At 43.1% G+C, this 23,868-nt stretch overlaps 1 protein-coding gene across 4 annotated transcripts in view; it reads left to right on the plus strand.

Annotated features, from left to right (window-relative positions):
* Window positions 1-592: 592 nt before the first annotated feature.
* ARNT2 (aryl hydrocarbon receptor nuclear translocator 2) overlaps window positions 593-23,868 on the plus strand; it is a 164,083-nt gene continuing 140,807 nt past the window's right edge. Inside the window, exons 1-2 of one of the 4 annotated variants that reach the window (XM_019477677.2) lie at window positions 598-777; window positions 1,522-1,598. Coding sequence is in view for 3 of the 4 variants with exons in the window: in XM_059714606.1 (XP_059570589.1) it covers window positions 747-777 (31 nt within the window). In the remaining variant the exon portion in view is untranslated. Of the gene's footprint in view, window positions 778-1,521; window positions 1,599-23,868 lie in introns of all 4 variants that reach the window. The other 3 variants (XM_059714606.1, XM_019477676.2, XM_014606098.3) reach the window with 3 other exon arrangements.

Genomic DNA, 23,868 nt, shown 5'->3' on the forward strand with positions numbered 1-23,868 from the left:
AGAGACGCATATTAACTTCTGAAGAGCCGCGTGTGGCTCCGCAGCCGCAGGTTGCCCGCCCCTGTGATAAGGCATTCATTAAAATAAATATTAAATGTGACATAGGCGACGCACATGCCCCCCCTAAAACTGGCCGCCGCTGATGCTTGTGTCGCTGCCTGAGGGCGTCCCCGCTCGGTCGCCCTCGCTGCCGGTGTCACCGCGGCCGAACCCCTGCGGGCGGTCGCCGTACCCTGCCGGCCTCCGTCGTTCGTGAACGTCGAGTTCCATCTAGACACGAGTCCAGTGGGGTTTTAACAGGCACGTCGAGGCCCAACGACTGCACAGCGAGGTGGCCGGGCGGCGGTGGCGAATCGCGCTCCCCCGCGGGCAAAGAGCACACGATCCGCAACCCGGCGGGGAGGTCGGCCTCCATGTGCCACGCTTCGCCTCCCCATGTCACGTCTACACGCGGTGCACCGCCACGGACACGCCTAACACCCCCAGGGCGCACATGGGTTCACGCGAGGGGTGGCCCTGGCTGGGCCGAGGTGCCGCGGCTGCCGCGCCGGGAGGGAGCGGGGCCGTGAGGCGAGGCGAGGCCGAGGCGGGCGGCGGTGCGCACGCCCGGGGCCCCGCTCGGCACATGCTCACTGGGGCGGCGGCCGGAGCATGAGCAGAAGCGGAGCGAGTGGCATCGGACATCTTGGGCGGCCTCGCCGCAGCCCCCCCGCCCGCGCCCTGCGCTGGATCCCGCTCGGGACGACATGGCGACGCCGGCGGCCGTCAACCCCCCCGGTGAGTAGCAGCCGGTGCCGGGCGGCCCCCCCCCGAGCGGCCCAGCCCGGCCCGGCCCTCCCCGGCTCGCCTCAGGGCTGCCGCCGCTCCAGCGCCGGCGAGAGGCGGCCCCGCGGCGGCGAGAGCTCGGCACGCGGTGCCCAACAATGGGGAGGCGGCGGGACGGTCAGAGCCGCCTCCGCCTCCTCCGTCCTCGCCGGGGAAGGGGCCACAACGCGCACCCGGGCTGAGGTGTTCCCCTGCTTGCTTCTTCCCTCCCTCATGAGACAGTGTGTGTAAGCGGGGGGAAGATCCCGCCGTCCGAGCCCCCGTGCCTGGGGCAGACCCCCCTTCTCCGGACACGTCCTTAAAAAGCACTCGGGTCTTGCTGCGCGACCCCCTGGGGCGGGGGGTCTTGCGAGGTCCCTTCCAGCCCCAGTGTCTATGAAATATGAACTCCCATGAGCAGGAAAGAAATTGGAGTAACGGGAGGAGCGGATGTCACAGAGGATGCGACATAAGTGGCGTGGCGTGGCGTGGTGCTGAACTGCCCTCCCCGCGCTAACGCCGGGACTGCCAGGATGCCTGGCGTTAGTTTGTTTTGGTAGGACCTCTCAACGCGTTGTAAAATTTTGCTAGGGGTCAAAATAATAGACTAAAACGCTTTGTCCAGAGCGTATGCGGGCTCTTTGGGGTGTCGGTAGAGGCACAAATGTCATCGCTGCTTTTGCTTGTACGAAGGACTCATTCACGTTTCCTGTTCAGATGCGTGTTTTGCAGGGAGGAGCGCTCTTTGGAGTCCTGTCCTGTCTACAATCAAACACCAGTCCGCAAAATTTTGGGTAAAGGCACTTAGCCTCCATACGTTGCCGTACCTGCAGTTGTTAAAACAAGTGAATAAAGCGGGTTGAAGCAAAATGTCAGCGTGCATGTTTTGAAATTTGTACTCCGGTTAATTTGTGGGGGGAAAAAAATGCTCAGCCAAATTAAAATGGGGCAACTGAAATTTTACTGGGCCTGAAACAAAGGGTATACATAAAAAAAAAAGTATTGCATAGTGGTTTTGCTTCACTTTTTTTTATTATTATTGCTTAATAATATATGGCTAAATTCTGGAGTTTTTAATGAGTTTTGCTTGAGCTTTCATTAGCATCACTTGGCATTTTTGTTGGTTAACCTCTTCAGAACTTGGTTTGTGTTCTTGGGCTGAAGCCTGCTCCGATTACGTGCGTGAGTGTTTGCACTCAAGCTGGTGGGATTTCCTGCAGAATGATTTTTGGCTTGGTGAGTCTGGCTTCTTGTATCAGTGAAGTGGGTAGAGTCAGACCCTTGCCCCTTAAGATGAAGCTTTACTTTCAGAAGTCTAAATATTAAATGAAAATCAATATTTCATGAAGGGTTATTAAATGACTATTATTTAGCAAGCAGTCTACAAAGGCATAGTCATTCAAGGTAAAATTCCTTTCACCCCTGTGATAAATGAGTCATAATGAAGTGCATGTGAAATGCAGTAGCTGGGGCAAGTGAAATGCATCTTCCCCCCGTATGATAAGGGAATCAGATTGTCTCCTTCCTTCCTTCTGCCTTTGCAGGCTTCATGCATAGGAACTACTGCCTTTCTGAGCTACTCACCACACAGCACATTAAGGACCATAGCATGTGTGTATGCGCCTATGGATTCCTTGGTCCATGCCCTCAGTGCTGATCTTACACCTGACTGTTAGCAGGGTATGGGTATGGACAGATGTAACAGTTATGCTAGTATTAAATTACAGTATAACAGTATACATTGGTCTGAAATAACTGTCACATGCCTGATCTGTAACTAGCACTCTAAACGCATTTCATTTGGAGTTTAAACTTACAATGGTTTGGCTCGTTGATGGGTTTCCCTTGCTTTATGTGGGTTCTGTATGTGTGAATTCGCTTTTATGCGATGGCCCTTTTTATACCAAAAATTCATTGTATGCGAGGTAAATTCACTCTTATGCAATCAGTGTGGTGGAAATCCGCAGTCAGCTGTGGTGCTGTGTGGTGCATTGTGGGAGTGACGTGCACCAAAATAGAGTCTGCTGTGTGGATCTGCGCTCCTTGCTTGTTGTCTCCGACACGTGTTTCTGTAGGTGCCATCCCCATTATGATAGTGCCCTGTGCTTGTGTGTACTCTCTACTGTTGGTGAGTACCAAAATTGTCTTGTAACAGTGGTACAAATATGTCTGGGGGTCAGTACAGTCGAGGTCTTGGAACGTATCCCTATTTGTTACATTGTAAAGTGGGTTCCTTTTATGTGAATTTGAGTTATGTGCCATTTTCCAGGAAGGCATGTACAGCATAAAGCGACGGAAACCTGTATACTGGTTTAGGAGCAGACAGTTGTAACAGTTAAATCAGGATAACTGATGCACACTCCCAAGTGGCATATTCCCTTTCTCTTTGAAAGCATGGAAGAGCTGCATCTATCCACAGCCACGGAGACTCTGTGGCTTGTCAGAGGTGTGTCAAAAGTCTGCTGTAACAGGCCGTGCTGCTATGCACACTTTCTCAGTACACCCACAAAATAGGGCTCAATTTGTTGTGCCTCCATGCTGCAGATGACTTTGCCCATAGCTATTTTAACTGTTAATTTGGGACATGTTGTGGAGTTTTTGATGAAGAGTAAACAATATATGTAATGGGCAAGAGCCAAGCATAACTGCAGCCAGATTTTCATATTCCCGTCAAACATGGTTTACATTGCAGTCTTGGGACTCTTAACTGCAAGCTTTCAATCCTGCTGATACATGAAGGACTTTATCCTGGTTTTCATATGTTAGGCCATCTTTTCTCTGGTGATCGAAGACAGGTTGGAGCACATATCAGTTGCAGTCTATGAATCACCTATTGTCAGTTATAACCCTGAATTCCGTGTTGTCTGTTATAACTAATAATCTTATTGAAACACAAGAAGAAGGGAGTAATTGGCTTTATAGCTGTACTGCAGTGCTATGTTTGCTTGACCAAGGAGACCAGCACATACAGTTTCTGGAAGATTTATCTTCAGTTTATGCTGTATCAGTAGCATGATGATTCTCTATTGCATTTGTATGCTTCTCTGTTTGCATTTATGTATGCTGCAAAGCAGTTCAGACAGATTGAAATGAAAGCCATTGCAAATCTGGCGGTATGTTATGTTAGCCTCAGTGACAGAATTTTAACAAAGTCATATTTATTTTTGGCTAGATTCTCAGCTGGTGTAAACTGGTGGCTTTATTGATTTTTGTGAAGCTATGCTGATCTACGCCAACTGAAGACCTGTTCTGTAGTGTTGGGGTAGGACAATGGAGAGCTTAACTCATTAAGACTTAAATGGTGATTAGAAATTACAACATGATTAAATTTTTATTAAGCAAATGTCTGGGGTTTTAATGACAGTTGAAAATGTAGGCAGGACATTAATCTGCAGCTAGCATAATACAAATGGATGAGTTTTAGTTCTGTCTTGGGGTAATGGAAGAAAATGATTATCAAATGGAGGACATCAGAAAATAAATCCTGGGTGGAGTGGGTATATCACACTTTTTAAAGTGGAATCTAATAGCACAAAATCCTATGCCTATACAGAGCCCCATCTTCCCTCACATAAGTCACCTGAGTAAGGAAATGCTATATTTGGTTTTCCATGACCACCTTTTGAGGATTGAAGCCATTTTATGGAGAGTCCTGGGATTAGCAGTGGCTAAGGAGTCTCCATTGTATGACTTCATTAGGGCCAGGGATGCAGTCCTTATTGTGGGTTTCCTAGAGGCAGTGAAGCTTGGGGGTTAAAGGCACAGATTTTATATACATCTTTATGTAACTGCACCTCGCTGGGATAACCATTTGAGGGACAGTCCATAGAGGGGGTCTTCTGTTCACAGTCCCTTCCCTCAGGTTTTACCTTAGGAGGGAACAAATCAGCCCTTTTTAGTTTGTCAACCGGTGTTTAACTGAAGTACCAAAGGCTGTGAAACACAATGCAGGTATGTGGGAAGCTCATGTGTATTATCACAAAGAATCAAAGTTCAGTTATTTCCTTCTAACATAAGGCTGTCATATAAAAGACAACTGAGTGAGAGCTAAGAATAAAAAACTGTGGAGGTGTAGTAGGCTTTTCATAAAGTGGTGCTTACAGTGAGTTCACAGTGCTGGCTGTCCTAAAATGCATATATTTTTGGTGTCTTAATTTGTCCACAGTTATTGTTACTTTTGGGGCAGTCTGTTAAGGAACCAAAGATTGAATTCCTCTTGTTTTGGTCATATAAGCTAAGCTATCACAAATGTATAAAGGCTCTACTGAATATGATAACTGACTTCTGCCCCCATTCACTCTAGGGATTGACTGGGGTCTGGTCAGTCAGGAGACGTAATTTGGGTTGCCCGTTCCAATTTAGCTTGGTCTAGTATTGACAAAAATTTGCCCCCTTAGGGCCATTTGTCAGTCTCTGTGAAATGAGTTCTTGCTATCATTTCATTTCCTATTGGCTAAGTGACCATAGTCCAAAACCACCACCGTGACTAGCACTACCAATATTTGGCAACCAACCAAAGTTGTGATTCAAGGCCCATGATAAGAGATTTTAAAAAGTAAGTTTTATCATACTTCTGGTTCTTTATCCTCTAGAGTGTTTCTTTGGGTCATATTTTGAATTTCTTGCAACCATGAATCTTGAATTAAACAAAAAAGAAAGAAAAGGGTTTTAAAGGTGAGATTCTCCTGCAATCACTTCAGATATGTCTATGTTGATGTTTAGGATTGGCTCTGAGGTCATCCTCAGCCAGCCCGAACCATCTGAGAGACACATCCCTGTCTGTATCGTTGCTGGTAGTCCACTAGTCATGGCCAAAGTTGGCCACATTATGTGTCTTATTTGTGAGATTTGAGTCCTTCTAGGAGGCACTTGTCTACTTATGGGCAGTAGGGGATGAAGTGGTGGTGGAGACTATCTGGAAGACGGGAATAGGGAGCTGTAGAATTGCGTCTGGTTAACTGTGCTTGAATCCTACCTGCCAGGGTGAGTTTCAAACATACTTCAGAGAGAGGTGGCTAGGAGACGAGCCACTGGGGAGTCAACAAGAGTAGGTGAACTGCCTGTGGGGCAATTCTAGCCTGGAGATTTACAGGGGAGATGGTCAGCTTAGATGGCTTTTAGGGTGACCTTAAAATTAACCTTAGTTAGCAGCCTAGATAATGCCTCATTTCTGGGAAGCAGAACTGCAAGAAAAACACCAAATACTATGTGACTTATGTGAATTGGCAATACCATTGCTGCCTTGCTGGCATTCTCAGCAGAGACACCAAAGACTGAAAAACTGGAGACCAAAGAACCGTCTCGCCCACAGAAATGGTTTCATCAGCAGTGGTTTGAGGGTAGAGCAGACTTGTATCTTGTGGTTAAGGCAGGGGACCAGGACTCACAAGATCTGCTTTCTGTTTCTGTCAGTGCATTTCTCTTAGGCAAAAATAAGATTTCTCTCTTTTTAATTGGGCATTGTTGGGCTACTGTGATAAACAGGCTATTTGTCAGGTGGGGGGGTGGGTTGTTTTGTTTTTTTTAAACATATTTGGGGTTTTGACACTGTTTGGGTAGGGATGCTTCCAAACATCCCCAGCCCACCTATTCCTTTGTGCTGACTCAGCCTAGAAATGCACTGGAGAAGCCACTGTAAGGATGTTCTGCCATGGTCACTTGAGACTTCAGTCTTTGGCAAGCTTGGGAATGGTCTTGGGGAATGAGCCCAGAACAGCTAGAGAAGCGGTTCACTTGTCAGTTGGGAGTTTGTGAGCAGAAGCATAGTGATCTCTGCATTGACACGTTGTGGGCACCATACAGACATACCCTTTGATACTACTCAGATACTCGGGAAGGTCTGTATTGTTGCTGCTGGTGTGGCAGTTTTACAGAAGCTTTGTTACCTGAAGCTGTTGATTTGGCCTGTTTATCAGTATTTTGTTGTAAAAACTGTTGGGTTTTTTTAATACCCGTCCTGGCACATAAGACATATTTTAGCACTAAGTTGGATCCTACACCCAAGAACTATTCTGTTTTACTGCTGTAGTGGTAAGACTTTTGCTCTGAATAAAGCATAGACTAGCAGGTAAATTCCAAAATAATTAAACAACATCCTTGGCAGTAAACGGTGATAAATGATGGAGATTATAATGGACTTCAATGTATCTGGGATGCAGAGCAAGTAATCTCGTTTCCAAGATAAAGTTAAAACAGAGATCCTAATAATTATGTATTCATTAGCTAATAGGAGGCCTAAAACTAAGGAACTTTTTCCTCCTCTGATGTTAGTATCTTTCCTACTTCGGAATGAGTCCAGCCAAACTGTGGTGTATTGGTTTAGTGTCTCTTATTTGTTGATATAGTTTTGAATTTTAAAGCTGCCTGCAAACAATAACTTGTGCAATAGGGTGCATATTTTTCTGACATTTCTAATTTACAGACTTAGCAAGAAATTGATGTTCACAAGGAGATTTGAATTTGGTAATATAGTTTCAATTTCAAATTTAAAAATGTCTGTTTAGTTTCTAAGGATGCTTCAAGCTTGAGAAGCATGTCTTTGTACCTTTTAAAAATAGTTTGGTTGTTGTGAAGGTGATGATAGTGGTGATTTTTCATTTTACTAAAAAATGTTGTAAGGTTGGGTCAGACAAAAGAGTAGTGGTTTCAAAACATGTCAAAAAGAAAATAAGTATATTGATTATGTAGCCAGTTACTGCTATCAAGGAGATGTATTGTGGTCATTTGTCACCTATAAAGTATGGTGTGCACTGTGCAGCATGTGGGTCAACTCTGAGACCCAGGGGTAGCAGCGGGGGCTGGATGATGGGGCCCCGCAGGCTGCATCTAGCCTGCGGTCTGCATCTTTGACACTCCTCTCCCAAAGGATACGTTATATTTGTCAAGTTTTATTTAAGCAATTCTGTAGCTTAGCATCCATTTTGTATAGAAGGCAAGGTAGAGGTGGATCTTACAGACTAATTGAATCTGAGAGGCATAAGCTCTTATGAGCCACAGATTGCTTCCTCAGTCTATAAGACCATCTCCACCTTGCCTTTTGCTGACTTGATTAACATGTCTAAGTGCCCACTTATACAGATTGTGTGCATGTCTGTCAGTGTCTGTGTGGGGGAAAATGTTGAATGATGTATTTATTTTACTAGATTTTTTTTTAGTTGTGATTTGTATAAATCTTTTTAATGGAAATTTGAAATCAAAATACACATCACAATTTAAAAATGTTTTTGTATTACTTAAATAAAACTGCTAGTAGTACTGTGAATATATAAGGGGAAGAAAGTTTATCATAATATGTTTTGCCTTTAAACAAAGGAAATTTTATCTGTGAATATTTAATTTAGCATCTTCTTTCTGTTTACCCATCCTTCAAGATTTTAAATCTAGTATCTAATTCTATTTCTTCACACTTTTATTCATAGTTTGGAAGAGAAATGATAAGCTTTCTTAACTTAGAATGAACTAATCATTGAACTGAACAAGGTAAATAAATAATATTTACAAAATCGTTTAAATTATTAAGAGACTATACTTACTTCAGTTTATTGCTTGGCATATTTTGAAATACATTTTTAAATAAACCCATTTAAAAAATATAAGATATGAAAAGCCCAATGTAAGTATTATTAAAGAAAAATCAATTTTTATCATTCCTGGTTTTCCTGGTTAGATGGATTTCTTATTGCAGTTTGTATCATGAAAGTACATTAAAGTAATACCCAGCCTTTTTGTGTGCAAGGTATACCAGGCTTCCTTGGTAAAGGTTGCCCTCACAGTGGGGGGGAAATTCAATTGTTTGTATTATTTGGTTATTACTGTTAAAATAGCTTCATATTCTGCATGCAGAGACATCTGTATAAACTTATCTCCTCTTTTTTCCCTGTATTTCTCCTGCCCCACCTAACTTTTTGCCTGCATTTTTCTGTTGCCCTCTTTCTTGCCTCTTTGTTCACTGTTGAAAACACTCTTTATTCCCTTTTCACTTGCTTCTTTCCTTCTTACCACTCAAATTCCTTTCCATCGTTCTTTTCTCTAGTTTAATTCTGGTGCTATACTCAGCAGTGTTCCTGCCTCTCAATTACTATTGTTTAAATGTAAATGAATGCTGGCATTGTACTGCTGCTTTGCTCAAATGCTTAAACAGCCCTTAGTCCCATCTCTAATCAATAGGTAAAGTAAGCGATCTTCCCTGAGGTAAGGTGAGGCTTTCCTGTTCTAACCACTTACCATGCTACCTTCCATCAAAGACACTACCTACGTGTAAAGTTTTATCAGCTGTCTCAAGAATGGAAACATCTATTAGCTGAAAATATCTATTAGCCCTGCTCTGTTGATACATATATATCAGACTGCTTTGCTCAAGAATAGTTCATACCATTGCATTTGCAGCTAAATATCAGACAGCTGGCAAAAAAAAATATCACATACAGTAATTACTATCTTTCTCTAGTAGAGCCAGTGGGGAGTTGAATTGGTTAATTACTGACATTCCTAGAATACGGATTGGAAGGCTTTTCAGGTAAATTGTTAATAAATAATGCCTGAAATGGATAGTAATTAACAACCAGATCATCATTCATACTGTATGTTAATTATTCTATAATTTGTCCTAGTGCACATGCCTGTTTAAACATTAAGTTATGTTTTGTGTTTGCCAATAAGTGAATTCTACAGTTGAATGTATGACTACGGTGTAAAACTTGGATGTATGCAAGTATTTTATAGAAATAGACGTGGCAATAAATCTTTGAGCTTCAGAGAACTCAAAACATTGCTGTTTGGGGAGATAAAAAGCAACAATTGTTTCTTCTCTAAACACAAGCTTGAGTTGGAAAAATGGCTGACAGTTTTGGTGACAGCTCATAATCACAGATCCATGGATTCATACCTGGCTAGATGTCTACTAATTAGGTAGGTAAATGTCTGAATGGGGTGAAGTATACTCAGTGTTGTGTATACATAACACTGAACCTACTATTAGAGTTGGGTGAAAAACCAGAGGCTGAATGCATGCTGTATTATTATTAAAAAAAAAAAAAATAAAAATAAAATAAAATGAAGGTCAGATTGTTTCAGGATCCCATGGTGAAAAATGATGCAACTTTTACTGACCGGGCTGCACAGCAGAAGACTTGGATCTAACTTAACTCACGGGATTGTCTATTAGGATATCCTTTTCTAAGGTTATGTATATGTGCTTAGAACAGTGTGACGCCCCGCCCCAAATTCTGAATGGTATCTCACTACTGCAGTAATCAACTGAATCTAACAGCATTCATTTTTCCAGTGCCATTTCTTTCATATTGCCCTGTCCTGAAGAGGAGCAATGTAATAACGTGTGGCAGGCAGAGATGTTGTATGTGGCCACTTTTGTTTTGCCCAGTCACACAGCAGGAGTTGCGGTTACAGAAACAGGGATATGGCAGAGATTAAAAATCACTGATTGTAGCTACTCCTTTTAACAATAGCCCTTGGAAAATAGCTACATTTAGCTATAAAAATGACACCTCCAGACTGCACAACTGCCCTTTCTGTTCTCTGAGTCGCATTTGTTTATTGACACAGCCCAGTTTTACTGTGCCCAGCACTGCTGAGCCAATACAGCTGTGGAAGTAAGAGGTGGATTTTATTGTACGTCATGCACGACCAACAAACTTGCCAGCTCATTTGAGTCCAGAGTCTTTTATTGTTGGTGTTAATGTGAAAACACTGCTTAATTCTCAGAAAACAGTTTGACCTTAAAGTACTATAGCTAGGAAGACTCTTGTTTGGAAATGCCCAGTGCTTCTGGTACTAACCACTGATTGGTAATGTGTGTAGCTGCAACCACTTAAGTCAGCAAAGGCTGACCTCTGTGACAGAAGCCAGGGAAATAAAGTTCAGTCTAACGGATACTTTTGTGAGTCACAGTATCATTACAGGAAATGTGGATGCAAAGACATAGTTTTTAACAAAATCCATTTTTTGAATTTGTCCTCATCTTCTCTTGAGCAGCTTTGTCACTTTGAAAATGGTCTGTGACTTCTCTGACAAGTATTGCCACGGCCCTTTATGAAGATTGTTTCTGTATCCTGAACTTCCATTACATTTCATAGGACTTCTGGGTACTCTAGAAGAACAGTATCACAGTGATATTTACATCGTCCTGTTCAGGTAACTTGTCCAGATGTTAGAATAAGTTTTCTTGTAATAAAGAAATGCTAAGGTATACCAGATGCAGTAGTAGCTAATGTACATACAATAGTTTTTCAACTGTCCGTTAAGTAGCTGTCTTAACACATTTGTGGGAAGAGGGGGAATAAAACCTTGAGGTACTAAAGAGTATAGGTCTAGTACTCCCATCTTAAAACTGTTATATTGGTGCCACATTAGCTTACTGTGCAGTTTCTCTCTAGTGACTAGCTGATGTGAATTGTAAGGGCCTGTTACTGCTGCTAGGTACTGGCATGACTTTAGCTTAAATTGCAGAGGTCCAAGCTTTTAGTGTAAGGTCCTGGGTTCAGATGTTGTTGGCTAACCGTAAGCAGGGTGCTTATTGCAAGTAAACATGCATTGCTTTTCTTAACCTTTAGATTTCTTTTGTATTTTTCCCTCCCCCAGACTACACATGTGAATAATAGCCATGCAGAGAGTTGGTGGGTTTAATGTCATTTGTTTTGGTTAGGAACTCTTGTGTGATATACCAGCTTCCTCTAATAGAGAGAACTAGTTCACTTCCTGTTTTTATTGTGTCATTTCAGCCTCCCATTTAAAACAGATAAACTTAGGATTTCATTTTACAGCCATATAACTTCCATTGCTGTACCTTGAAACTATTAAAATCCTATTCATGTAAGCAGACATGAAAGATGAACTCAGCAGAGTTATATATATTTTTTTAATTCCTTGAGCATGCTGCTGCTGTTCCAGAATCCGTTGGGGTCAAGGAATACATTTTCCTCCTTTAACTCCTTTGCAGCTGAAAAACTGGGATGTTTTGAAATTTGCTGCAATTTTTGATGGCAGAAAAAAGCATTGCAGCTTTTCAAGCTTCAAAGACTTACTGGATATGAGTTTTTTAACTAGGGAATTTTAACTAATAGGAGCACAACATGCTTTTCACTGAAAATTTAATTAAACTAAATTATTTGAGGATTTTGAAATGTAAAGCCTTGGCTCTGATTTGCAAAGGCCTAAAGACAGCTTTGGATCTAGTAAATAACTCCTCTTTCCCTGGGAGGCAGTGCCACAGGTGAGATCAGTGAAGGCACTTGAGAATGACCTGTCATGGCAAGCCTGAGTGAGCAAGCTGCCTTTAGTCCAAAATACCATAAACCTATTACCTTTGGGGAATGCTTGGTTGCCTATCCATCTGAACCGTCATGTGGAGGAAGATTGAGCTTTTTGGTCTAAGGGAGAGAATTGTTAAATGGATAGGAAATAAGGTTTTATAGGAGCTGCACTGCCTTAATTATATTTCTGCTTCCCTGAGGGCCTGGGATCTGTAGTTTTTATGCTTGCGTGTTGAAATCGTAATAGATAATTGTTAATGAGATAAATGAAAGAGGGTTTCAGAACAATCATTTAGGGCACTTCTACACATACTGTGGGGGTGGGGGGTGCTTTAATTTGAGTGGCTCCGAGAGCTGCCCTAATTAAAGTGCCTTAGCATCTCGCGTATTAGCATCCCCGTGCTTCAAAATGGCAGCAGGAGCAATTGAACTAAAGTTCATTCAAATTTAGTTCAAGTGCCCCCACTGCCATTTTGAAGCACAGGGGCAGTAATACACGAGATGTGGAGCCTGGCTGGAGTGCAGTAATTGCCATGCTCTAGCAGACTCAATCTAATTTAATTACAGCGTGTCAGAGTAGCCCCACAGCATGTCTTCAGGCAGCCTTAAAGCGCTGAAAGCCAAAATAGTATTAAAAGTAATCCTGTATATGGCTTTGAGTCTCTGGGGTTAATTATTTTTCCACCACTTACAAATTTTACAGAAAGATGCTTTCTGTTTCATAAGTTTCTGCAGCTACGCCCTTTCAGAGGCTTTTCAGAATTCCTCAGTAGGTTGTGGATCCTAGTTTTAATTTTGGAGACTTTACTTTCTGTACTGCTTGTGCAGAGCTCAGACTAGGTTTTGGCAGTTCCTACCTGAATAGTAGAAAATGTGATATGCTCCACAAATGTCCTACCAGCAGTGACCTATACTGATGACTTAAGGTTGACGCAACTAACATTTACTGCGAGTATACACAAGAGGATTCTTCAGAGGCTGGACTACTCCTTGGGTAAGAACTCAGGAACTGGCTCACCAGATAAGTCATAGCAGTCCATTGAGCCTGGCTGTCTGTCTCCAACAGTAGCCAGTTGTAGGTGTTTCAGAACAAGGTGTAAAATCCTTGTAAAAGATAATTGTAGAATAAAACACCCATAGAAGAATTTTCTTCTGAAAAAGTTGGCTTATGCCCTGGAGTATGTGTGTTCATATACCTTATATATTTTATCCCAGTTGTATTGCCATTTAAATGACTGTTAACTATTTACAGGAAAAATAAAATAAAATAAAGACATGCATAGTTGTATAAAATATCTTGGCTGGTTTGCGTCAAGTGTAGCTTTATTGGAGGAAAGAGAAATTATCATGCAGTTTACACCAAATCCTGTTTTGTCTGAAGGTGCCCCTTACTTGAGTAACTGTCATAAACTCCATTCTGCTGGCTAGGTAAGTTGAGTTCAAATACCTTGGCAGTAGGAGTGGGGATTGGTGAGGAAAGGCTCCGTGTGTCTCTGCTGGGGGTGTGCAAGGAGCCATCCTAAGTCTTGTACAAGAGTAGGTAATTGCAGACAATTCTAGTCTTCTTCACTGCGCTTAACACTGATTCAGCATTACATGTACTTCAGAGGAGGAACCATAAATGGATTCTCCAGCATGGGATGTATTAAGAGCAGGGAGATGCACCCCATGATACTGCCTCTGAGCCCTCAGAAGCACCAGGATTTATTGTGTCTCCTTGAAGCTCTGCCACCTCCAAAGTAAGCAGATGTCTCCAACGCATAATCAGTGCCTAAGCGTTCTTTTATCATTGCTCAGTTTAGCATGGTTGTGGTAATTATGAGTAATCATCTCTAAGACCATAAATTATCATTTCTTTTGGAGAAAAATTCATGGCTGTTGTAATCGGCCTACATAGCTAAGTTTTATTGCTGGCTGGCTGTTTTGCCTTTGAATTGTGGTTTTGTGGTTAAGACACTAGACCAAGACTCTGTTTTACCCAGAGTTCCCTTGTGTGCCCTTGGGCAAGTCACTTAATACCTCAAGGCTGCAATTGTCTGTGCTTTGTATCTCTTTCTCCCACCTTATATCTAGGTTTTGAGCACCTCAGAACAGAACCTCTCTTATGTGTTTGCATGAAGCTCGTCAGAATGGTGCCCTCTTGTTATTATGGCCTAGTAGGCTTTTCAAGTGATACAGATAATAAAGGAATTTCTAAGTTGTTTTACAAGGGACAGATATCAGAAAGTCTGGTCCTGGAACCATTGTTTTCTACAGTGCTACAACAAAATCATTGATTAATAAGACAATTCATTACTATTTCAACCGTGTTCAGCTGTGTGCGGGCCGGGCCCCGATCCCGCCGCCAAGTGCGAGTCGGGAGGGGCGATCCATGGCCCACCTTTGCGCAGGCGGGCTGTGGCCAGCAGCCCGGGCATGCAGGGTCAGAGAGAACTGGTGGCGAGCTAGAATTAGTCACAAACGCGTAGTGGTTGATTGAAAAGATTGTTTACTTACACCCAAAGATGGTAGTGGTGTAGGCTGGACAGGTTTCCAGGCACAGCTCCCGCTTAGATCCTCGCTGGAGGACCATGACAAGTTCGATTGCTCCCACGGAGTTGTTTAAGCTCCGCGGGTCCGGTTCAGTTCCCTGGTTCCCCCCGGAGTTGTTTAGGCTCCGTGGGTTTGAAAATTGGGTTTACAGGAAAGGGATACGTCTTGGATTGCGCTCAGCAACGGGGAGAAGCTAGAAGCGAAAACTCCGTGGGTTCGGTTGTTAAGCCTCTTTTGCCTGCTTAAGAGAGGTGTGTTGGGTCCGCAAGGATCCGCAGCGCTCAGAGATCTTCACACAGCGCGAAGTCTCCTCCTCCTGGTATTCATGGAGTCCTCCAGTTTTCCTCTCTCTCCGACTTGGGCGGAAACCACCCAAGCCTTTTGTACGGCTAGCAAGCCAATAGCTAGCTGCCACGTGTGCCTACATTTGGAACTGGCCAATAATGTGGCGCGAATCCAAATACAAATGACAGGAACTCCTTTGCAACGTGCATCACTAGTATGCAAAGAAATGCACCCTGCAAAGAAGCTGTAATTTGGCGGGAAATCCCCCGTTGCACCAGAGTTCTCTCCCGCAGCAGAGAACTCTATTGTGCAAAGAAAGCTACAATCGGCGGGAAAATAATTTAGCAGTGCCGAAGCACACACAAACAAAAAAACCCACAACTTTGGGTTGTGACAAGCTGTAGCCTGGAGAAACCTACCATATTTGCTCACATGCCACATTCACCTCTTTTCCCAATAATTAACCTTCCAAAATGGGGGTGTGCGCCTTAAATAGGGAAATCAATTTTCTACCCAGAATAGAGCATGGAGATGCTGCAAAATGGCTGCTACTACTTCGCCGCCTTTTTCATCGAGCAGGTTCATGGAGGGAGGGGCAGAATCCAGAAGAAGAAGATCCACATGGTTGCAGTGGTATAGTTGTACTCCACTTTGATTCTTGTTCTGCACAGTTCCTGCCAGGAACTATGGTATTTCTGTTCAGGCAGTCCTAATGGGTACATTATAGTCTACCTGATTCCTTCACTCAGCAGGTGTCAACAGCCTTCTCTCCTTTTCATGTTCTTGATGTTCCACTAATCAAAATTCCACTTTCTTTGGCAATTTTGCTGTCTGTTAGCTACTTCTAGCTTGTCTTCTCCACTTTCAGAGTCCTACAGACTTGGTGTAGCTCTTTTCAAAATCCTAGATCCACTCATTCCACTTTCCAGCAACAGCTACAGTCAGTGCCATAGGAAGGAAGTTTAGTGCCCAAGGCAAAGCCCGCAGCAGCAGCCTGCCCTCACCCTGCTCACAGATTCGGGTGGTATACCTCCCCATGCTTGCTCAGGAGTGGGCACAGCAGCAGGAGCTGCCCTCCTTGTCCCCACGCCCCCACAAACAAGTTACTCGCAGCTCTGTCCTGCGCATCGCCGAAGCTGGGCATCACATGTTGGTGGCCCTTTGCTTTGGTGCCCAGGGCGGTTGCCCCCCGCCCCCTCCTGCTACGGCACTGGCTACAGTTTCAGCTTTTGGCTTAGTAGTCAAGAGTTGTTGACAATTCAGCTGTGAAAGGGTTAAAAACCTGTAGCTTTTACCTGAGCAGCAAAGGGAGGGTGAGCAAATCTGCAAGTTTGAGCCACAACTGTGGAAAATTCTTTCTTTTTTTCCCTTTTGTTCTGTCTTTCCCAAAACAAGGTGTGTGTTGTATTTGGGGTTGTGTAGTATGCAAGGATGGTATTCCACAGCAAGTGTCTACCAATTAAGGTGAATATCATCTTTCATACATAAAAACTGACATGAGTTTTAATATGTGGATTCATATGAACATGGTTTATCAAATGTCATTAGAATGTAAGACTGTTTCCTGGCTTCTCATTCCATATTTTCTGTGTTAAGTCCTACAAGGTTCTTTATTTTTCTCTCTCATTACTCCCCATTAACTGTTTACATGGTGCTGTAAATGTAGTTAGACTCAAGGTTCCCTCTAAGCTGCGCACGTGTGCAGCCGTGCACAATAAAAAATCTTGCCACGCAGTAATTTTTAATGCTGTGCACCGGGGCCAGCACGGGGGCCGCTCTGCTCTGCTCTTCACCACGCTGGCATTCCCACAGGGAGGGAGAACGCAGCCCTGGCTGGAGCAGCCTGTGAGGGGCTGCGCTGCTGATCAGTGGGCAATCATTGCCCCTGCCCCTTCCTCCTCCATGCCAGCAGTACAGGGCAGGCAGCAGCTCCTCCCCAAGGCAAGGCAGGAGTGGGGGCCAAGCCGGGCACTACTGGCTCCAGGGACCTACTCCACTCCCCAGCCCCTTCAGGCAAGCTTCACTCTGAGGCCCGCCGGCTTCACCCCAATCTTAGCTTTCATCCCTGTGCCGCAAGCCCCACAGCTCCCACACCAAAGCCTGGCAGCCCCATGGGTCTTCCATGCTCTGCCTGCTCCCTGCCTCCGTGCCTCACTGCAGCCTTTGAAAGAGACACCCTGTGCCTCGCTGCCTGATCTGCACATGGTGCCATGCCACTTTCAAAGGCTGCAGTGAGGCACGGAGGCAGGGAGCAGGCCGAGCGCAGCCTGCATGTGCGTCCAAGAGACATGACAGGGAGGTACACACACTTCATGTACCAGAGGTACTGGAGACAAAGTCAGCTCTTTGGTAACTGAAGGCAGAGAACTCAAATGCTTGCCCAGTTTTAAGTATTAATTAAGCCTTAATCCTGACCACAGAGATATGATTAAAAGGTAGCATGTGGGTAGTACAGCTAATTTCTTCTATTATTTACAACAATGCAAATTAAAAGCAGAATTGCGCCTTTAAAGAAAAACATCTCACAAGATAATAAATAGACTGAGATTAATACTAAAGAATGCATCTGGTTCACAGTGTAATATTAAAGGAGGAGGCGGGACCAATTCGGGAACGGACCGAAGCAGCGCGCTCATGGACCAAAGTGGTGCGCTCACAGACACATTGGTCAGCCTATCCAAAACATCAACTATAAAATGTAAGATTTTTGGTTATCTCAGGCTAAAACCAGTCTCAGCTCTAGAACTGATGACTTGAATTATAGCTGTGGGAACATGACACAGAAAATGTCCCCTATGAATAAATTAGAAATTACATTGACAGATTTTGCTGTCATGTTTAAGTTACAACCACAATTCAACATAACATACTGAATGGCCTCTAATTGTCAGCTGCACTTTCTGAAAGAGTCTCTCTTCTCATGTTCATGACTCCCCATGTTCGTGACTGCTGCTTTTCCAGTCTTTCAAAATGTGTTTAAAAATTCAGTTCTGCCCAGACGTATAGACAAACATCTAGCATGTTTGCATTGAATTTTATTTAATAAACTTATTCACTTCCTTATTTAAAGTATCTATAGAACTTATCTGTATCCTTTTGGAACTGAGTGGCTTCTATTGAATATGAAATAATGTTCTGAATAAGGGAGTATGGAATAAAGGAAATAATATTCCATTATTGCATATTTTCTCTTGTTTAAGTCAAGGAAAGAATTTCTTGCTTAGTGGTTCTGATAGCAAATTCCAGCATTTGTAATTCTGGAAAATTTAGTAATGTAGTTCACCACCACCTTCTGAAAACAAACCAGTTATTTCTCTTAACATGGGTCACAAAGCAACTCTAAGGCAAAAGCATAAGCCTGTCCAAGAAAGTCTGTTCAGAAAACAGCTCTTTGCACAGAAATTAGGGAGGACCAAGAGTCTTAGCATTTATGACAAGCTCTGGGGGGAATAGTAAAAATAAAATGGCACTAGAAAGCCTGTGTAACAAGGCTGGCAGTATCACGTATTTATGGGTGCCAAGAAAAATCTGTGTCATATTCCGGGAGAGTTCTAGGGTATCTCCCGAAAAGAGAAAAATCTGGAATATGATAATAGTATTGAAATCCTTCCTGCCATTAATTTCTGAATTTCCAATACCATGTGAACTTTTATCCTTTTCAGACATAAAATATGCAAAGCTCAGAGACTGCCGAAGAGATTGACATCCTTAACAGCATAATAAATTGTCACCAGAGCAATGAAGAGCTGAAAAATCATAATTTTCATTTAGCCAAAACTTCATATTTTAGAGAGAATCTCCGAAGATAGCCAAAAGCCACTGAAAGGAGTCAACATGTAAGGCATTGGATTGCTTCATTTTGTAGAATTGATTTGGATAGCTTCCTATTAGAATGATTGACGGAAAGAGTTTTCTTTCTGCAAGTCACTGCTAAATCCCAGCAATGGCTTTTTTTGAGATGGCATTGAACAATTCATTTTAGGTGACGTGCTCAAGGTGCAGTCACATTTGAATCCATGACTTTCTGATTCCCTGTCACCTGTAGACTAAATTATACTACTTCATAAAATGCGGATGCAATAAAAAGAAATGTCATCTTAAAATGACACCTTGCTTACGGATGTGCTCAGTTGTATAGCTGTGGTTACAGCTGAATGCTTTGCTTACTGATTGAAATGGATTTTTTAATACTGGTTGGAGCTATAGAAAATTTACCTGGATTCTTCTCTGCCGCCTCTGTTATTAATAGGAGAAGACAGTGGTCAACTATAAATCATGGAATCTTTATTCACTGGTGGTAATGTAGGGAGACAGCAAGGGGGGCAGAAGCTTAATTTCTAGGATCCAGTGTACGTTTCCGAAACTGGAATTTAGAAAGGGGGGGGAGTTGGTTTTTTTGTTTTTTGGTTTTTTTTATAAGTATATTCTTAAACAGTAACTCAACAAGTTTTTTGCATTTTGTTTTAGGGGATGAATTGGGACTCTAACAAATTGGCCTTTTAACCATTTCTATCATAACATTAAATAAGCATCCTTTACTGGCTGTCTAAGCAGGATTAGAATTGCTACTGCTGTCAAAAGAATATAGTTGAATGACGCACACACTTCTGGGACACAGTAGAACTCTGGTTAACTAGTGCTGTTCCAAGACACCCTAAATATAGCAATAACTAAAGATCTGGTAATATAGTGTGCTGCTCTGTATGAATCCAAAATTTGTTTTGGCCATAGTGCAGTGTACTTTTTATTATACAGATGTAACGAATTACTTGTATCTCTCAAATGATATTACAGTGAATAATTTAAATAGTTAATTGAGGCTTTTGTGCTTGATGAATTGGAAGTAGGTTGTGATTTCATGTAAGTTCAAATTATTAAAGGCTATTTTTGCAAAATGGTTAAACCCACCAGACTGACTAACAGTACTTCTCTCTGAGTAGTTGACATTCTCTTTGTAATTGGTAAAGTCAGTCAGTCATTCACTGCTAATGGTAAAGTTGCATGATACCATTTCTGTCCACAGGCCAGATTACTGAGCATGCAAATTTAAAAATTGTGTGCCTATAAATACTTTTGCATGTGGCTTTGAAATATGCTTTCTGTGACTACTTATGCCAGTAAAACTGAATTGCAAGACTACTTAGGCAAAGCAATCCTAAAAGGTGTCCATGTGCAATAAGAGAAAATTCCCTTAAAAACTCTGGACATTGTTTGCAAAAATCTCTTGACAGTATCCTTCCAATTCTTGCTCAGAGTTGAAAACCAGAATACATGCCTTGAGTTTCATGTTCTTGAAATGTGACTATATATTTGTACATTCTTCATATGGATTGGGACCACAATGCTTTTGAATCTCAAATCATGAAATCATACAATAAAAAGTTTTATTTCTGAGTGGGGAGAAGAGCATGTAGAGAGAGCACAAGAAGTTTGGAAATTCAGGAAAACTATGTTATTCAGTTCCCAATATAGTTAATTAAAACCAATCCTAGTGAACTTTTAAAGAAGATTACAGTCGATTAATTTTAATTCATTGTTTACTGCTGCTCGCTACGCTTTATGAATTTAATAGGAGCTGAGTGTATTCAGCACCTCTCAGTCTTTGTCATATCGTTGTGATATAAACTCTGGAACACCACAGCATATTGATCTGGCATTTTTTTTCCTGAAGGTTATAGCAGCATAAACCTTCTAAAGGGAGCTGCAAAATAATTTGTGCAAACTGAAAGCTGAGATTTGTGCACGAACAGTATAGATCTGGGTTCAGATGGTCAAAATTGACTTTTGCTAGAGCTCTAAATCTAAAATAAATTAATAGTAAACAATTAAAAGCTCAGAGACCAGATGTGTTGATGAAGAACTAAGTATTCAATTTTAAAAAGTAATTTTAAAGATGAGTGAATAAAAAATAAGCTGTACTAGTGAATAATGAAGTTTGAACAGTCATCATTAATATTTATCAGAAAGCTCAAAAGTGGGTGTAGATACCTTCCAAAATAGATAAAAAGACACTATTGCCCAGGAAATCTTACAGGGTATCCTAAAAGGTGACATAGTATACAGCAGTGTAGTAAGATAAGAAGGGAAAGGAGGACAAGTAACAACAATAATCTAATCTAGTAACTCAGTGGAAAGTAGTATGTTAGATACTGAATGTATGATTGTTAATAGAATAAATTATATCTGTTGTTTGGCCATTTTACTAAGCTTCCTAAAATAAGCAGGTTTTGAGGACCTTTTCTGTAACTCAAGTATAGGCATGGAAGGAGTTCCAGGATAGACATGAATGAAGTGGTAAGTAGAGAGTCAGTGCCGACGTTGGTGGCAGAGCAGAGATGGAGAGGGTATAGAAGAGGGAGTTGGAAGAAAATAGGGCAGTGTTATATAGGATCTTGAATCCTAGGACTGATACTTCAACTTCCTGCTGCTGGGAGGACGACAAAGAACTATGGATGGATTCAAGGAGGGGTGAGATAATCTGAAAAGTGGCCAAGGAGTATGATCTTAGCTGTTGCATCTTGTATAAACTGTAAGGGGCTGTTGTAGGTACCAGGGAGGTCAGAGAGGAGAGTATAGTGATCAAGATGAGAAATAAAAATGCCCTGGGGGTAAGTTCTTGATGTCTGGGCAAAAGTCCCATCTTAGAAGGGTCGTGGAAGAAAATTGAAGAGAATTTGAGCCCAGTGTGGGTATTAGCAAGGAAGAGTGAAATAAATGTTTTGCTCATGTTGGGGTGGATTCTGATTTCCATTACTTGGGTACAAAATGAGCATAATTCCCTGAAATTGTTTCCATACTAAGGGAACTAGAGAGCAGAATTTTCTCCACCATATTCAAATAATGGTCTTTTAGACTGCAACGTATGTGTATTTTAGTCAATGCAGCATTATTATGCCTAACAGATGCTTGTTTTATAACTTCTACTTTTCTGCCTGATGTTTTACTGGATAAAATACAACAAGTGTTCCAGTTTAGAAAGAGAGAACCACGTTTCCTGTTTGTGAATTTCTAATGAAATTCCAACAACAATAAACAAAATGAAATGGACTTGTTAAATGATGAGTTAATGGACTGAGCATGATTTATCTGGGGGGTGGGAGGCAGCAAGAGAAATTGTACCTTTTGCACACTTCAGTTGTAGACCATTTTTACCTCAGCTTTTGCATCTTTATCTGTCAGGACCTAATCCATTAATAAAGTTGCAATTCTATAGGTATGGCCCTGCCTGTATAACTGATCGATCTTGCATTGCATTTGCTATGTCCAATGCAGTAAGTAAAATTAATGAAATATATCCTTGGAATATTGCCTTTTTGGTTCTTGCACACAGCTGATAATTATACAGTTATTTTAAGCATAATCAAAATGTCGATGGAGGGGGATAATCATTTGTTTTAAATGGAAATTCTGTGTTGTGTGGGAAGCCAAACTTTTTTTTGTAATGAAGAATCATTTAATTAATACTTTAAATGTCATAAATAGCCATATTAAACAGGGAAAACATTAGGATGATTTTGAGGCTGCATACAGACATTTGGGGAGATCATGCGGAGGTTAGATTGCGTTAAACCTAGCCACCCCATCTAAGTCAGGATGAGGGGTTAGCCGGGGGGGGGGGAGGGGCAAGCAGGCTCTGGGAGAAAGATCAGGGGGTCTAGCAGGTTCCATGGGGGCGATCGGGGCAGGTGGAGACCATGAGGGAATTACTGGGATCCTGAAGGGTTTGGCAGGATCAGGGAGGTTCATGGGTTACACAGAAGGGCTTGAGGGGATGGGGCACTCTCTCCCCCACACCCTGGGACTAGGAGCTATTTTTAGACCCCCTCAAACCCCCCCCCGACAAAAAACTCCCCCTCCAGTGAGCCTACCCCCCTCCCATCTGTCCTTCCCCCCACTAGGACTTATTTCCATCAGCTCCCAGCACTAGTGAATAATGATAAAACAGGCACTGGGAGAAGTTTGCAGTACAGGAGGTTTGGTGGGCTGGGGCAAGGGGCTACTGGCTGGTCCATGGGGTGGTGTCTATCTGGGGCTGGGGTCAGGGAGCAAAAAAATAGCCTGTTGCCAGGGATGGAATAGGAAAAGTGCAGCCCTGGGGGTGGGGCCAGCAGTGGGGCTTTCCCAGCTTTGGGACTGTGCTGGGAACTATACAGAAGTTCAGTTAGATCGGTCTCACCAGGTCCAAGCTAAGACTGCCTCGGAGGTATGCTTAACTTAGATTGGGATGGCCATTTTTAGACTGATCGTGTACACACAGCCCCAAACGTACCCTACTGCATCTTGCTCTCACCCTTCTGGGTGGAAGGGCCTGGCACAGCATGGCCAATGTGCAACAGGTAGGGCAGTGGCAGGGGCTGAGCTGCAGCTGGACGGGAGCACTCAGCATGGGGCTAGGACTGGTCTCAGCACAGAGCTCACACCCAGGGAGTGTGGCAGCAGCTTCGGCTGCCTAACCCACCCACCAGGGCTGCACTACAGGGGAGGGAAGCCCCAGGCACCTGCCCCTGGGAGGCAGGGAAGGCAGCCAGCTTCAGCATGTGGGGCTTCCCTCCTGTGCCCAGAGAGTACAGGGGCTGCATGTGAGTGGCAGGGAGGGCCAGCGATACAGGCAGCTTGGAAGGCTGCGCCCCTTGCAGCAATGTGCAGTATTGGCCAGAGCTGCACCCCACCAGGCAGGAGTGCCCTGCCTGCTGCTGCTGCTGCTATGCCATGGGGGTGAAGTGTGGGAGGGTCCCCACACCCCTCCATCCTCCTTCATGCCCCACACCCCCACAACTTCCCATGTATACACAACCCCCAACATACCCTATGCCCCCCATACTCTACCATACACACAGCCACACCCACACACGCCTCACACACCCACAACACCACACACACCATACACCCCCACCCCACGCACCATACACCCCCACCCCACACCCACATACACCCACACCCCACCCACATGCATACATCCACCACACATGCACACGCACAC

The sequence above is a fragment of the Alligator mississippiensis genome, chromosome 11, assembly GCF_030867095.1.
Source record: "Alligator mississippiensis isolate rAllMis1 chromosome 11, rAllMis1, whole genome shotgun sequence".
Lineage (NCBI taxonomy): Eukaryota > Metazoa > Chordata > Crocodylia > Alligatoridae > Alligator > Alligator mississippiensis.